We start from the raw sequence: 14,531 nt of genomic DNA, 5'->3' as shown, positions 1-14,531 counted from the left end.
AACAACAAAAGAATGCAATATAGAAATAAAATATAAGTTTATTATTATTATTATTATTATTATTATTATTATTTAATAGCAGTTGTATTTACATTATTAGTAGCAGTAGTACTCAATTACTCAATTTATTTTCTCAAGTACTCATTATAATCACTATGAATATTATTATATGAATAGAAATATCCTATTTAATATAATATATAATACAAATAATAATAATACTAATAAAAGCATTTCATATGTATTAGTTTTATATGTTTTATTAATGTATTTGATTTAATATTATATCTAATTAATTTATAAAATAATTAATTCATCGTCTTGCCACTTTGCAGCTCAATTATAAAGATTATAACAATAGAAACAAATCTTTCTTAAAGCAGCAGAGGCGTAAACAACAGCTCCTCTGTCCTCCATCTCCTCCTCCTCCTCCTCCTCCTCCTCCTCCTCCTCTTTTATTCTCAGCAGGAGCGGATTACGTCACCCTCTTCCTTTCCGGGAAATAATGCCTCTCATCCTCCCGGTGGCTTTACCGGGCAACCAGCAGGGAACCGGGAAAAGACACCGGGAGGACGGGAAGCCTCCTCATCCTCCTCCTCCTCCTCCTCTTACCATCATCACCATAAGCACTTTTATTTTACTATCAGAACGCTTCAAAGCTGCAGTCTCATTTGGAAATGCAGGAAACAGCAAAGACCACTTTCTCCAACAATGATAGAACAACAAATCCTTTGTTGTTAATCCAGGAATCTGGTGGTGGAGGGGCGGATTATCAAGTAGACCACAGCAACCTGCAGACGCTTCACAATCACTTTAGTTTTTGGGCTCTTCCTGTTTCAGATATATTGAACTAGATCCACAAACATCCCTATTTATACATATTTACGTTTGCACTTTTTACTTTTTGTAGATGTTGCTCTGACAGCAGATCATCTTTATATACATCATATAAAAAGAGAAGGTTGTTATAACACCGGGAAGCAAAGCAAAGTGTAACAAATTGAGCATTATTTCTGTTTTTTGTCACACAAATAGCTCAAACGCTGCTAAAATACTGTAAGGAGCGCCTTCAGACCAAAATGGGATGGATGACTGGGGTTGCTCATTATCTGAAAGTGGAACGTGGAACCAAATAATAATAAAACTGTAGAATTCTTAACCAAACCCACACCCAAAAACTCAACTCATTAATAATAGAATCATTCATTTGGACACACAGCTTCAATTCCGCTCACTTAAATGAAATGGAACTCCACTCTCTTCTGTTAAATGACAACTCAGCTTATAAAAGTACGTTACCGAACAACGGAACGTATCAACATAACGTAACAAACTCAACATTATGTGACAACTTAACGTGACAACGTAGCGTGACAACGTGACAACGTAGCAACGTAGCGTTACAACGTAGCGTTACAACGTAGCGTTACAACGTAGCTTTACAACGTAGCGTTATAACGTGACAAAGTAGCAACTTAACGTGACAACGTAACGTAACAAACTCAACATTACGTGACATCTTAACGTGACAACTTAACGTGACAACGTAGTGTGACAACGTGACAACGTAGCAACTTAACGTGACAACTTAACGTGACAACGTAGCGTGACAACGTAGCGTGACAACGTAGCAACTTAGCGTGACAACGTAGCGTGACAACGTAGCGTGGCAACGTAGCGTGGCAACGTAGCAACTTAACGTAGCAACTTACCGTGACAACTTAATGTGACAACGTTGCGTGACAACGTCAAAATTATAAATGTAGTGCTAAACAAAGTCTCGTGGTCTACTTGAAGATTGTTTCCATTAGAGATAAAATGTCTTTTGTGTTTATCAGAATCATGAAAGTTAAATAAAAGGTGTTAAGCAGTTGTATAAAAGGACACATGGCCGTATTTACATTTTGTGTGTGTGTGTGTGTGTGTGTGTGTGTGTGTGTGTGTGTGTGTGTGTGTGTGTGTGTGCGTGCGTGTGTGTGTGTGCGTGCGTGTGAATAAAAAGAATATATTCTGAAAGATGTCAAAGAAACAATCGCATGGCTTCTGTAAAAGGGCATAAAGTTTGAACAACAAGCTTCAAATATTCACTACAGGATGTGATGATGTGTCCCTGTGAAATGTCACCATGACCCGATGCACGGCTTCTTTTTCTTTTCACTTTCTTTTCTACTGAGAGCAGGTCATGTCTGCTCTCAGTACTGCTCTTGTCTTTATGAGAAATCCTGACTCCGTTCCCTCATAGTGAATCATATGAAAACCAGCGTCTGCGGCCGTAAGTTCACGAACCCAAACAAACTCTGCAGTACGCGAGTGAAATGAAACGCTGACGGCGGGTGAAAGTGAGAGCGTCGGTGTCGGTGGTGAACCGACACGAGGTCTTACATGTCGTCACCTGCTCCGCTATCAACTTTGAATTGTTTATTTGAGACTAAGGTTCACAACTGATGTGACACGATAGAACAAGGTTTATTGTCCGGAAGGGAAACACAACTTCAAAAGGTCGGAAAACAGCAGACGACGTAACACTCGCATTACTGTAATTATTGACAGACATTTGACGTTTGTCTCTTAAATGTAACTGATTAAATAATATATTTTCCGTCCTACAGTTTATTCATCATCTATTATTTCCTGGAAAATAGGCAACACAACCTTGACGTAACAAGAATAATAATCTAGAACCAGTTTTACATCCGCCTTAACTCCCACTTCCATCATTTAAACTCTACTCTGTTTTATTTACAAAAGACGAACTTCATGTCTGAAATCTTGATCCTGACATAAATAATGTAAAATGAATATGACTTTCTGTTCAATCTTGGCACACCAACACTGGAGTTTGGTGGGTGTGAACACACACACACACACACACACACACACACACACACACACACACACACACACACACGGAGCTCGGTATGAAAACCCCTCAAATATAAAAATAGAGAATGTGATATTTAGCCGGCGGGTTAGCGCTCCGATCATGTGGTATTAATAGTCAACCGGGTCAGCAATGACTTCACGGCGCAGCATCAATCTGGATTACCACACTGACCTCTTAAACGTGTCAACACCCGTCTGCCTGCCAACAGACAGACAGACAGACAGACAGACAGACAGACAGACAGATGCGTTTCCATTCAACTGTTTTTAAATGTTCAATTTGCGTTGAAAAAATTCAAAAAATCTTGAAATGTCACATACAATATTTTACACTTGGATAAGTAGGTGATAATAATCTGTAGTTAATATTTTAACCATTTTCCAAAACCTTAACAAAGTAATTTTTTTTTTGCCTTCAACCTAACTTTCATTTTTACAGGAACGTCATCCCGAAAAAAAACAACGTGTTTCCATCCACCTGTTTTTATGTATGTGTTTAATTTGCATTTTTAAAAATTCAAAAATATCTTGAAGTATCACAAAATGTACCAGGATGTCATTTTAACATAGAGGTCTATGGGGATTGACTCGCTTTTAGAGCTTCAAGTGGCCATTTGAGGTACTGCAGTTTTCAGAACCGGAGGCTTCCGGTTGATTTGCGCTCGACATTACGTGACTGACTGTGTTGCTAGCAGCGTATACGGCTATAAACATCTACAAACACTAAACCAGAACTGGGACCATGAAGTAGAGCTCATGTAGAGACTAACCTTTAGCCAAATCTAACTAAGTGCTACTGCTTTAAACTGAGGCACAGACACACAAACTCTACCTTTTTTATAAAATATCTTTCACGCCTAAGATTTCAAAATGTCTTCTTATCTGTACGACTTCAATTCTGAATAAGTGCGGTTTAAATCTAGATCTGGATCTGTTCCTGAGGACAGACGTTTCACGCTTGTATAACTCAAACCCGCTGTCCCACATTTGAGCCCTTTAACCTCAAGCTGGATTTGTTCAGTCAGCAGCGAGGAAACACCGTTTCGGTGGATTATTAACCGTTTTCACGGCTGGCTGGTGTGACGCCTGACATCCTAACACACAGACTGTGGAGGCTCTCCTGATCAGAAAGTCACCATGGAGGTGTTCTCATCAGCCGCTCCAGGCTTCCCTGGAAACAATGCATGACCCGGGGTGGAGAAGCACACACACACACACACACACACACACACACACACACACACACACACACACACACACACACCCGCACCCAGATGGGAGAGGTGGAAGTTTCTACGTCAGTCCTGGCGGTCATAAAGTCACATTTCCTGTTGTACAATTCATTTTGAGTAAAGATGCCAACATATAGAGGGGCTGATTTTCACATTTCACAATTTCTAAACTCCTTTATGAGCTTCTGAGAAAGATTCAGTGAAAGTGAAAGTTCTTTTTTTCGGAAGGCAAGGCAGCATAAACTGGAAGTTTCTAGATTACAGCAGCCGGAGGCTTTGAGCTGGAAGTGACAGGGTGTGAGTGACGAAGAAATTTGCAATTTGTTCCTTCAGAAATAGTGAGAAGAAGAAGAAGGCGCGGTCGCAGTTTCAGAGCATAATTCTAGTCATCTTATGGTGAAAGCGTAACCGATTGAGCGTACGGACGGAGTGCAGAGAAGAAGGTGGTGGATTGTTCCAGAGAGTTAAAGTGAAGCTGCTCTTCTATGTGAAGGACAACAAACACAGTTTTTAAAAAGTTTATTCTCTTCTTTCATGGGTCAATTTTGATATTTTGGTTTATTTTTCTTCCACGACGCGTCGTCTTTTGGACTATAGCGACAAGAAAACCTCCAAAACGACACATTTAGGTGTTTGTTTCACTACTAATCCACCAAAAGTTACCGGTAGATAAAGCCTCATTTGCATATTTAAACATCGTGGAGGCAACCGGAGATGATGACTTCCTGTTAGCTACATGTCATCCACCAGTTATTATACTGATTATACCGTTAATATTAAAAGTTCAAAACAACTTTATGGATCCCACCAAGAAGCAACTAGTTATGAGCAGCTTGTACACAAAAAAAACTCAAAAATGTCACCACTAAAACTACGGCGAACACTTTTATACAACTCGAACAGACCACTAGTACCGGTAAGTGTAACACATGTAGTATTACACCTAGTACTGCTGCTTTATCGTGTACCTTTTCTAGTACTAAAGGTGTATTTTTAAAGGTAGAGACGCCTCACTGCTCCTCTCAGGAAATCCCCGTCTGTCTCAGCAGGTGAGCAAATGAGATCAACCGATTAAGACCAATTAAGACACGCAAGAGTAGTAGATTAAAGTAAAGCCGGCTGTACGACAGAACGGCTCGTATAGACGAATACGTTTTATTTACCCTCCAGCTGATCTTCAGGACGAGTCCACCGAACGATCATGAAGCAAAGTGATGAATTAAAAGAAGCACAGTCGACCACACGGCCTCCATCTGCCTGTCCGTCTGTCTCACCTCGTGGGTTTTATACCCGGCTGATGAGACGCAACCATGGAATACATAACCGCCGCGTGTCATTCACTCGTTAGTGAGGAATGGCTGCAATGGAAATCCATGTCAGTGTGAAAACAGGGAGGGAGGGAGGGAGAAGAGTCAGAACCAGGTTATCACTCAGGAGTCAGATCAGTCGATCATGCATATAGAGGAATTCTATCCATCTGAGTGTTGAGTGTGAAGTTGTGGGGGAGAAGAGGGGAGGAAACAGAGGAGGAGAGTGAGGAAGATAAGGGAATGAGAGGAAGAGGAAGGAGGAGAGGAGGAAAGACTAGAGGAAAGGGACAAAAAAGGAAATGATGAGTTCAGACGATACAAGAAGAGAAGAAACAGAAGGAGGGAAAGAAAGAGGGATCGGGATGGACTTGAAAAAACAGAAGAGGAAGGAAGAGATAGAAGAGGAGGTGAAAGGCAAGATTTATGGAGAGATGGAAAGAAGGGTGGGAGAAGTTAGAAGAAAAGGAGGGAGGAAGGAGAGGGAAAGAGTGAAGAAGAAGAAGAAGAAGAAGAGACAGAAAAAAAGAGTGGAGAGGAGAGAACAAATGGTGAGATAATGGAGGGATGGAAAGAAGGGTGGAAAAGAAGAGGAGGAGGCGAGGGACTGAAGGAGAGATAACGGGATACATTTATGAGTGAGGGAAAAAAAAGAGTTGAGAAAGGGGGAGGGAATAAAAAGAAAGATGGATGAAAAGGAAGAGAGAGAGGACAAGGAAGAGGAAAGGAAGTAAAAGAAAACACACAGCAGGGAAAGAAAGGAAGAAGGAGATCGAGGGATGGACAGAAGAAAGGAGAGGAGACGAGGAGAAGTGGACGACAAGGGAGAGGAGAAGAAAAGGAAAGAGGGACGGAGGGAAAGGAAAGGAAGAGGTAGAAAAGAGGATGAAAGGACAGAAGTGCTCTAAGTAGAAGAGGAGACGAGAGGAAGAGGAAACGACTGAAGAGATGGAGGAAGGAAGCATTAAGCAAGAGGAGGAGGAGGAGGAGGAGGAGGAGGGAGGGGGAAGCCTGCCCTGTTTAGGCTGAGCAGTTCGGGGTTGCTCGATTGCATCATCGCAGGATAAGCCTTCTATAAATAGGGTGACGTCACCCCGCTGCTCTCGCTCCACCCCCCCCCCCCCCCCCCCCCCCCCCCCCAACCCCCCCTTTCTCACCCCTCCCTCCCTCCCTCCCTCCCTCTCTCGTACAGCATTCCTGGTTGCGTCACCGGGCCCCGCCTCCGTCGTCCGTCTATATAAAGCGGGTGATGCAACTCACCGGCCACAAAGCGCAACTTTACGCACCGACAGGAAGAGACGCGAGAGGACAACTTTTAGAGAGCTTCGTTTTCTTCCGACGACAAGTTCATCCGAACCCCCGGACCTGTACCAGGTAGGACGGCCGTGTGTTCACCGGGTTCTGGCGGTGTGTGTTGTGTGTGTGTGTGTGTGTGTCTGTCACAGAGAGGACCGGTGTGTTGTCCCGGTGCGTACGGCGGAGCGGAGACGTCCCGCCGCTGTCCCGGGACACTTCACCGAAACTTTGAAAGTTGCTTCTACTCGTGATTAAATGAAAACGGAGGAGAAAAGTTGCGCGGCTCAGACTTCAACTGTCATCTGTGATTATAAAGCAGGTTTTTATTTGTTTATCACACTTTTGGGAGATTTGACTCTTAGTTTGCGCATAGTGATAATAAAGAAATAAAGTCAAACAAATAATAGTAAAATAATAACGTGATGATTGAGGGGTTCTCCGGATGTTTGTGTTTTATATATTTGGCGAGTTAAAGTTTATTTTGCTGTTTTTTATTTTAAACGTTTTTGACAAATATTTAGAGGTTATTTATTTGAAGTTAAATAGAAAACAACTTTATTTATTCTTCTTTAAATGATAGCCTGCACATATAAAACAAAACCTGAGGAACATCATGGACACGGAATGATCAAATCAGTTGTAGATGTTGTAGAAGAAATGGTGAATCTTATTATGACACCTTATAGGGAGAATAAGCTGTTTTAACTTGTATGGACGTGTTTTGTTTTGGTCTCACGGGGCTGATAATCATCGTGCCGAGCTGCCACTGCTCTGTGGAGATAACTCACATCAATGATCCTCTTTCATTGTTTATGCCCCAGAAAGTCAAATATGTGTTTAAGTTCACGTGGTTCTCCATCGAAGCCCGTTTGTTGTTCCTCCGCCTTCTCCGTGTTGCATCAGATAACGTGCCATCTTTGACTTTTGTTTACATGTCGTACTTGTTGTGCAATATGTAAGAGCTTTGTCATTATTACTCAGCAAAATCAATATCACTCTAAGTTATTAACAACATGCTTGTAACATGCTATTGTGTGTTTGTGTAAGTTAATATTGAGATTAAATGAGTTTTATTTATTTGTTTTATAAGGCACTTGTGGTGTAATATTGAGGTTATTGTGACTTTTTATTGCATTTGTTTGCCAAATATCCTTATAATTTGTATTGTTTGTGTCTACCTTAACTTTCATGATAATAATCTGTTGACTCTTGTTGTTGCTCGTTATCCAGAATGATGCTGCAGCACCCGGGTCCCTCACTGGCTGACATCAGCTGCTCCGCCCTGGTGCCCTGCCTGTCCCCGCCGGGCACGCTCACCCTGGACGACTTCACCAACTTCACGCCCATCGTGAAGGAGGAGCTGCGTCTGGCCATCCAGACCAAGCGTCTGTCCAACGGGCTCAGCGCAGACATGAGCTCCGACGGCGCCAGCTCCAGCTCGGACCGAGCCTGGGAGAGCCGCGCCGGTGGCTCTGGTGGGAAGAGAGAGGTGAGGCGCAGAGGAACCCGCTTCAGAGCGTTTCCACGTGGGGCTTGTTGACGCCGTGTATTTGACATTTTCTCTCTTGGTTTTCAGATCACACCTCAGGAGCTCGAGAGGAGGAAGAGACGGAGGGAGAGGAACAAGGTCGCTGCCGCCAAGTGCCGCAACAAGAAGAAGGAGAAGACGGAGACTCTGCAGCAGGTAGCTTTCACATGCACCCTTCAGAGAGGTTCAGAGATGCTCCTAAAGTTCCACCCTGCTCTGTGTTTAGTGCTGATTTACAACAATGTTCAGACCTGCTTAAAATACAAAGAAGCTCGCCAAACAAAGCTTTAACATCCGACATACAAGCACAACGTTAATTGATTTCTCCCTCTGCCTCTCCTGCAGGAGTCAGAGAAGCTGGAGAGCGTCAACAGCGACCTGAAGGCTCAGATCGAGGAGCTGAAGCAACAGAAGCAGCAGCTGGTCTACATGCTCAACCTGCACCGGCCGACCTGCATCGTCCGAGCGCAGAACGGCCAGACGCCTGAGGACGAGAGAAACCTCTTCCTCCAACACATCAAGGAGAGCACCTTGCAGCTCCACAACCTCACCTCCTCCATCAACGCCACCACCGCCGCCGCCGCCACCACCACCACCTCCTCGTCCTCGTCCATCTCCACGCTGTCGCCTCTCGACGGAGGACTTCTGACCCTCGATCACATTCACTGTCCCGGTCACCTATGATGAGCGACCGGGTGCCACTTTTCTAAGACTTGCAATGGCGCAGCGAAGGATGTTGGAGAGGCCGGTGGAGCCGCCAAGCAGACTTACGAGACCTGAGAATGAACTCTTCACGAACGCCATTTCGGGACGTCTCCTCTGTCTCGTTCACTGTCCACGAAGCTGCTCGAGAGACCTCCCACTCCCCGAAGCTGCTGATTGGACAGGAAGTGTCCGCAGCACCTTGACATGCATTGCTCCTTTTTGTTTTGTTTTAAACATTACAAATAGTCATGGCCAAGGACAGATGCCAAAGCACTAAAAAAACAAAAACATCTAATTTTTTTGTTTTTAATTTACTGGTATTTTAAATAGATGCATTTTTTCTTTTTTGTACCAAAGTGTGATTTCAAGGTGATGAACGCACATCAGGTAAAAGTTCACCTGAGAAGAAAGCAGATGGACCGTGTGTTCTTTGTGCTTAGTGTATGCAAAATTGTATATTTATTTAGTAACTACTGTATGACATGTCATTGCCGTATCAACCCTGTCCTGCTTGTCCTTCGTACGACGTGAACTACTAAATTTGCTGCTACTTACTAACCGCTCAGGACCTGTGCTGTTCATGTAGAAGTTTCAGGTTGTCTGCTATCAGGGCAGCAGTGGCAGTTACAAAACGGAAATGTACTTTTGCAGGCAAGGGTTTATAATTATGCACTAAAATTACAATATAATACTTTATGCAGATGATAGCTTACTTTTTCTGAACAATTTGCCGCCAAGCAAACTTGTCCCCAAAAAACCTGTATAGAAGTACACTTTATTGTATCACTGCGTTCCCTCTTAAGACAAACAGAAAACAGTTATGTTGTTTTCTAGAAACGTTCCAGTACCAGTTCTTTCTTCCCGGTACGGATTTCAATACCTGAACTTGCACATTGGCTGGTACCAAGTACAGATCCGATACCAGTGCGCTAAAAACAAAATAAAGTTAAAGAAGTCAAAGTTTCCTCTCGAATATCTTTATCTCAAAAAACTATATTCATTCAAGTTCCTTGTCAAAACTGAATTTTACAAGATTGTATTTGAACAAATCATCAAGACAAGATACTTCACCTTCACCCCAAATTTTTTTTTTTTTTTACTGAATAGAGCTTGAACGCATCATAACTCAACCTCCATACGTTGGCCGTCGGCTCCGTTATTTAGCAGTACAGGACTGTGCTCCGCCGGCTGCTAACGGCTAACATTAACTAGCTCTCCTCCTGCCGTTGTAGCAGAAAAAAAAAAAACAGGGTGCACAATGATTGTTTAAGCACAGGTGTGTAGCACTAGTTTGTACATGTGCAGTACGGATCAGATAGCGGGTGATGTGTCGTTCCTGTGAGCTGATAAATGATACGATGACTTGATGTCGGCCTCAGAACGACTCCGTTGTTTTCTACATAAAGTATGGAACATTGCATCGACTGTGCGTTTATTCTGTGCTCCTGTACGTAAACACCGGATGCCTCCTTTTGATCTTGTCAGAAACAAAAGAAAAAAAAAAGATGGTTTATTTTCTAAAATGTATTTTTTATCAACAACATTTTGGTTTGAAAGTTGTGTTCGCTTGATATCGTTAGCTAGGTATCAGAAGTGTTCGTCAGTCCTCTTTTCGGCCGGACCTTCAGCGCTGCGTTACGCACGATGACGTGAGGTGTTGTGAACTTCATCGGTATCCAGGCTTTAACTCACTGCCAAATAAGAGTTCAGACGATGTCGATCGCTAATCGCGGCGTCAACCGAAACTTTCTAAACATCTGCGAAGCGAGGAGCTGAAACCCTCTCAAAAGGGAAACTCTGCTTCTCAGTGTTTGATTAATCGTCAGTGAGCCTGACTGAACATTGAACATCCTGTTAGCTTCAGGTTATCCTAAATGTTTGCCACTGTTAGGGGGGGGGATATCGTCTGTTCCTAATAGAAGAGTAATAATTCATGCAGCACATTACTGTCACGTTGAGGACTGAAGTTTTATATTTGATGTTTGCATGGTAGAAGGTTTGTGTTGTTGATCGTGTGGTACGTAAGCAGAGTCGCATGGTCAAAGGGACGCAGGCGTTCACAGTGTGTTTGATGCTTCTGTGGTTCATTGTCCTGTCATGGCTAGATAGCTAATGAGCACTGAGTTTGATGCGTATGTATTCTATTGTGCCTACTTCTACTGGCTGTCTTTGTGTTGTTGTTGTTGCTGTTTTTTTGCAGCTGCTCGACTGTTGGAGCACCGTGGCCTAAAGGCTGTCAAGTACAACCGCACTTCTACTACCAATGTGTTCTTCCATCTTTGTGATCTGTCAACTTTTGTTTTTGATACTTCGTTAATTAAAAATATGTATTGCAAATGTGACCGTGCACGGTGTGTTTTTTTTGGGGGGGGGGACAATCACGTTGCTTTTAAAGTTAAAGTACGTTGTTTCATTTGATTCATACGGGAAATAGAAGTCGGTGCACAACTACACTGATCAATTTGAGATTTTGGTCTATTTTGCTTTCATAACATGTCTTCTTTCAGACTCAAATGAGAACCGATCGTACCTATATATCGCCTAGATATCACCTATAGATCGTCTATATATTACCTAAATATCGCCTCTATATCACCTAGATATCGCCTCTATCACCTATATATCACCAATAGGAGACTGTTGTTCGCTCCCCGTGTGAAACAAGAAGTCAACGTCATTTGTCACGCAACGTCCAATTTCTCGTATGAAGATATATAAATATAAGGGGAATAACACCACTGTTTCTTCTAAATGTATTTCTCCAGACAGGGAAGCTGCTGTAAGAGGAAATTAACTTTTATTTTGGCGGGTCATCCCTCCAGGCACTTCATGTACAAAACTCCATAAGAGTGACAGGAGTTCACCAGCAAACATCCTGCATGGGACTTCAGAGCGGCAGAGAGAGACAAGACTGGACATGTCATCTGAGAGAGAGAGAGAGAGAGAGAGAGAGAGAGAGAGAGAGAGAGAGAATGACCTAATCGTTGTTATCTGTGAAGATAAACTGAGAAATACTGTTCAAAGAGTAACAAACCCACTGACTCAGACTAACACTGGATGTATAACACACTCTCTATTCAACCACTTTTACATTTGTGGAGGGTTAGCTTTTACAAAAGAGATTATATATACCTCTATAAGCATATATACTTCTTCCACCACTGGAGATGTGTCTATAAAGAAAAAGCTGGGATTCAAAAATGGTGGGAAATCTGATATGCTTCACACATGCTGACTGAGTGAGGTCCACCATGGTGGTACAACCATGCATGAGGTTCTGACGCTCAGTTTAATGGACTTCTTTGGGGGTTTGTAGCTAATTACCCAATTGCACAACCAGCTAATTGGCCTGAAGCAGTGAACTCCACCCTCCTGCCTCACCACTATTTAACAAACAATGAGAAACACACGATCCAGGTTTACCGGTTTCTGATTGAAAGGTTACCTCTAATGTGGTTTCACCCCGCCTGTCTAGAACGAAAAGGTGATAAAAGCAAACACTGAAATACGTCATCGCGGGTTGTTTTTATTGTGCAGCCGTTATCACACATTTCTATTATAATTCTATTGGCTGTTCGACCCCGGATAGAACACCATATTTGGTTGAAGTCATTCTGTCTAATGTCAACCACTAAAACTCATTTCACTTCATTTAAACATAGGTTAAAGACAATTTAAGAGTTCAAAGAGTCAAAAACATTATTATTGTCATAAGACTACATGCTGCGGCTCAGATCCACTACAGCACTGACAATGTGGGCGGTGCTGAAAGGGAAGTGTTTCAACCTGCTTCAGTATTGTTTGATACACAACTGGTATGTTAATTATAACGTATTACATATCACATCGCCCTCTGCTCTCCTCTGGTTTCTTCCTTTACTTGATTTCTTTGATCTGCCCGGTCGCCAGAGAAAAGTTGGCGTTTCTGCAAACCATGGATATATATATATATATGGCATGCGGATGTTTTTGCATTCAGTCAGAGCAAGTAACAAAAGTACAACGAGAGACCGTTTTTGAACGTTGTTGCGCTACGTTGTTGCGCTACGTCGTTGCGCTACGTCGTTGCGCTACGTCGTTACGCTTCGTCGTTAGGCCACGTCGTTAGGCCACGTCGTTAGGCTACATTGGTACGTTTGTGTCCCGTGTGTGAAAACCAAAAGTAAACGTTGATTTTATGCTTGTTACGTAACTTGACATAACAAATTCTGCTAAGGGCGTTGTCGTTACGCCACGTCATTTCAGTTTCGTTGTTACGCTACGTCGTTAATCATGAACAAATTTTATTAGAAATGTACAATGCCATAATTTTATTTTGTTTTTTTTTGGGGGGGGGGTTGGATTAGTAAGATTGTCCTTAAAAATATTGTCCTCCCCAAGTTGACAAATGTCAACTTGGGGAGGCCAATTGTATAAAGTCACATTATATTCACTTGAAATATAATGGTTGTGGTTTTGGCTAAAGCTAACCATTATGATAAGAAGGCTGCTCAGACTAAACTTTATTCAGAAGGAACATAATGCAGATGGGCGTTTTCTTCTATTTGAATGTTTTTACTATGATTACATCTGCTTTTAACAAGTCAAAACGTTAAACTGAAAGGAAACATCCTCAAATATGGATACATGTGCATTTCCTCTTGTACTGTCTTGCAAAGGGACGGCTTAAAAATGTCTCTTATATTTCATCTGATTATGCTTCCAGAGGTGAGCCAACGTTCAGCTGTCTTTTCTGCAGGCTTTAATTAAATGGTTTGACGGGATCGCCGGGAGGAGAAACAAACAGGATCTGACATGAAAGCGTTTGTGATGTAAATGACACTTGTTTATCTGATTTTGTTTACGATGAGAAATCCTGCTGAAACACAACTCCTTAGTCCCTGTTTTTCTAGTATGCAAATTCAAAGCAATGGTGGAGGAAGCGTTCAGATCTTTTACTTTTTACTTCCTCTTCTTTAGGGTTCAAGAGAGGTGAAGAACTGAACAGTCCGGGTATTCGGTTCCTCGTTATAACAGATTCAAAAAACACTTTATTTTTTTCACGAGAACACATATTTGTGTTTACAACACCTTCGCAAAGGTAGTTCTCCAGCCTTCAGGTGGAGACACTCAGATGGGCTCGGTGTGTTCTAGTGAGCCTGTAGGCTATATTTAGCTATTTTTGTTTATTGGTGTATTTCCATTGAAACACTCACATGTCCTTATTATAATTAGGCATTCTGTCGTTATTACTAAGAAGGCATTTTCTCCAAGATGTAGTCGTATCATGTGGTTCTGAGCTGGTTCTCAGGCTTCTTCCCGATCAGCTGAAAATTGGGGAAAATCGGTAGAACCACATGATTATCACCAAAAAATGTATTAAAAAAATAAAAGTATATCCCCTGTGACAGTTATGCTGTTAACTATTATATGATTAGATTATTATTACTCATGCATTAATGTATTAATAGGGTAACTAGGTTGTTTATTCAAAATTAAACTACATTTTTTTACTGTCCGTTTACTGTAGCGAAGTAGAAAGTATTGAATTTAAAAGAATCAGGTAAAGTAAGACTACGGGGAATGTGTACTTCAGTACAG

At 42.1% G+C, this 14,531-nt stretch overlaps 1 protein-coding gene across 1 annotated transcript; it reads left to right on the top strand.

The window, feature by feature from the left end:
* Positions 1-6,704: 6,704 nt before the first annotated feature.
* Positions 6,705-11,293, top strand: atf3 (activating transcription factor 3). Its single transcript, XM_068709085.1, has 4 exons — positions 6,705-6,796; positions 7,949-8,207; positions 8,295-8,402; positions 8,592-11,293. The coding sequence occupies exons 2-4, from the start codon at positions 7,950-7,952 to the stop codon at positions 8,928-8,930; spliced, it is 705 nt and encodes a 234-aa protein (XP_068565186.1). The 5' UTR covers positions 6,705-6,796; position 7,949; the 3' UTR covers positions 8,931-11,293.
* The last annotated feature ends 3,238 nt before the right edge of the window (positions 11,294-14,531 follow it).

This window comes from Cebidichthys violaceus, unplaced genomic scaffold (assembly GCF_023349555.1).
Source record: "Cebidichthys violaceus isolate CVI_PGR_0920_01 unplaced genomic scaffold, fCebVio1.0.p SCAF_14, whole genome shotgun sequence".
NCBI classification, from domain to species: domain Eukaryota; kingdom Metazoa; phylum Chordata; class Actinopteri; order Perciformes; family Stichaeidae; genus Cebidichthys; species Cebidichthys violaceus.
Note: the sequence above shows the minus strand (reverse complement) of the source record. Positions and strands in the feature narration are given on the sequence as shown.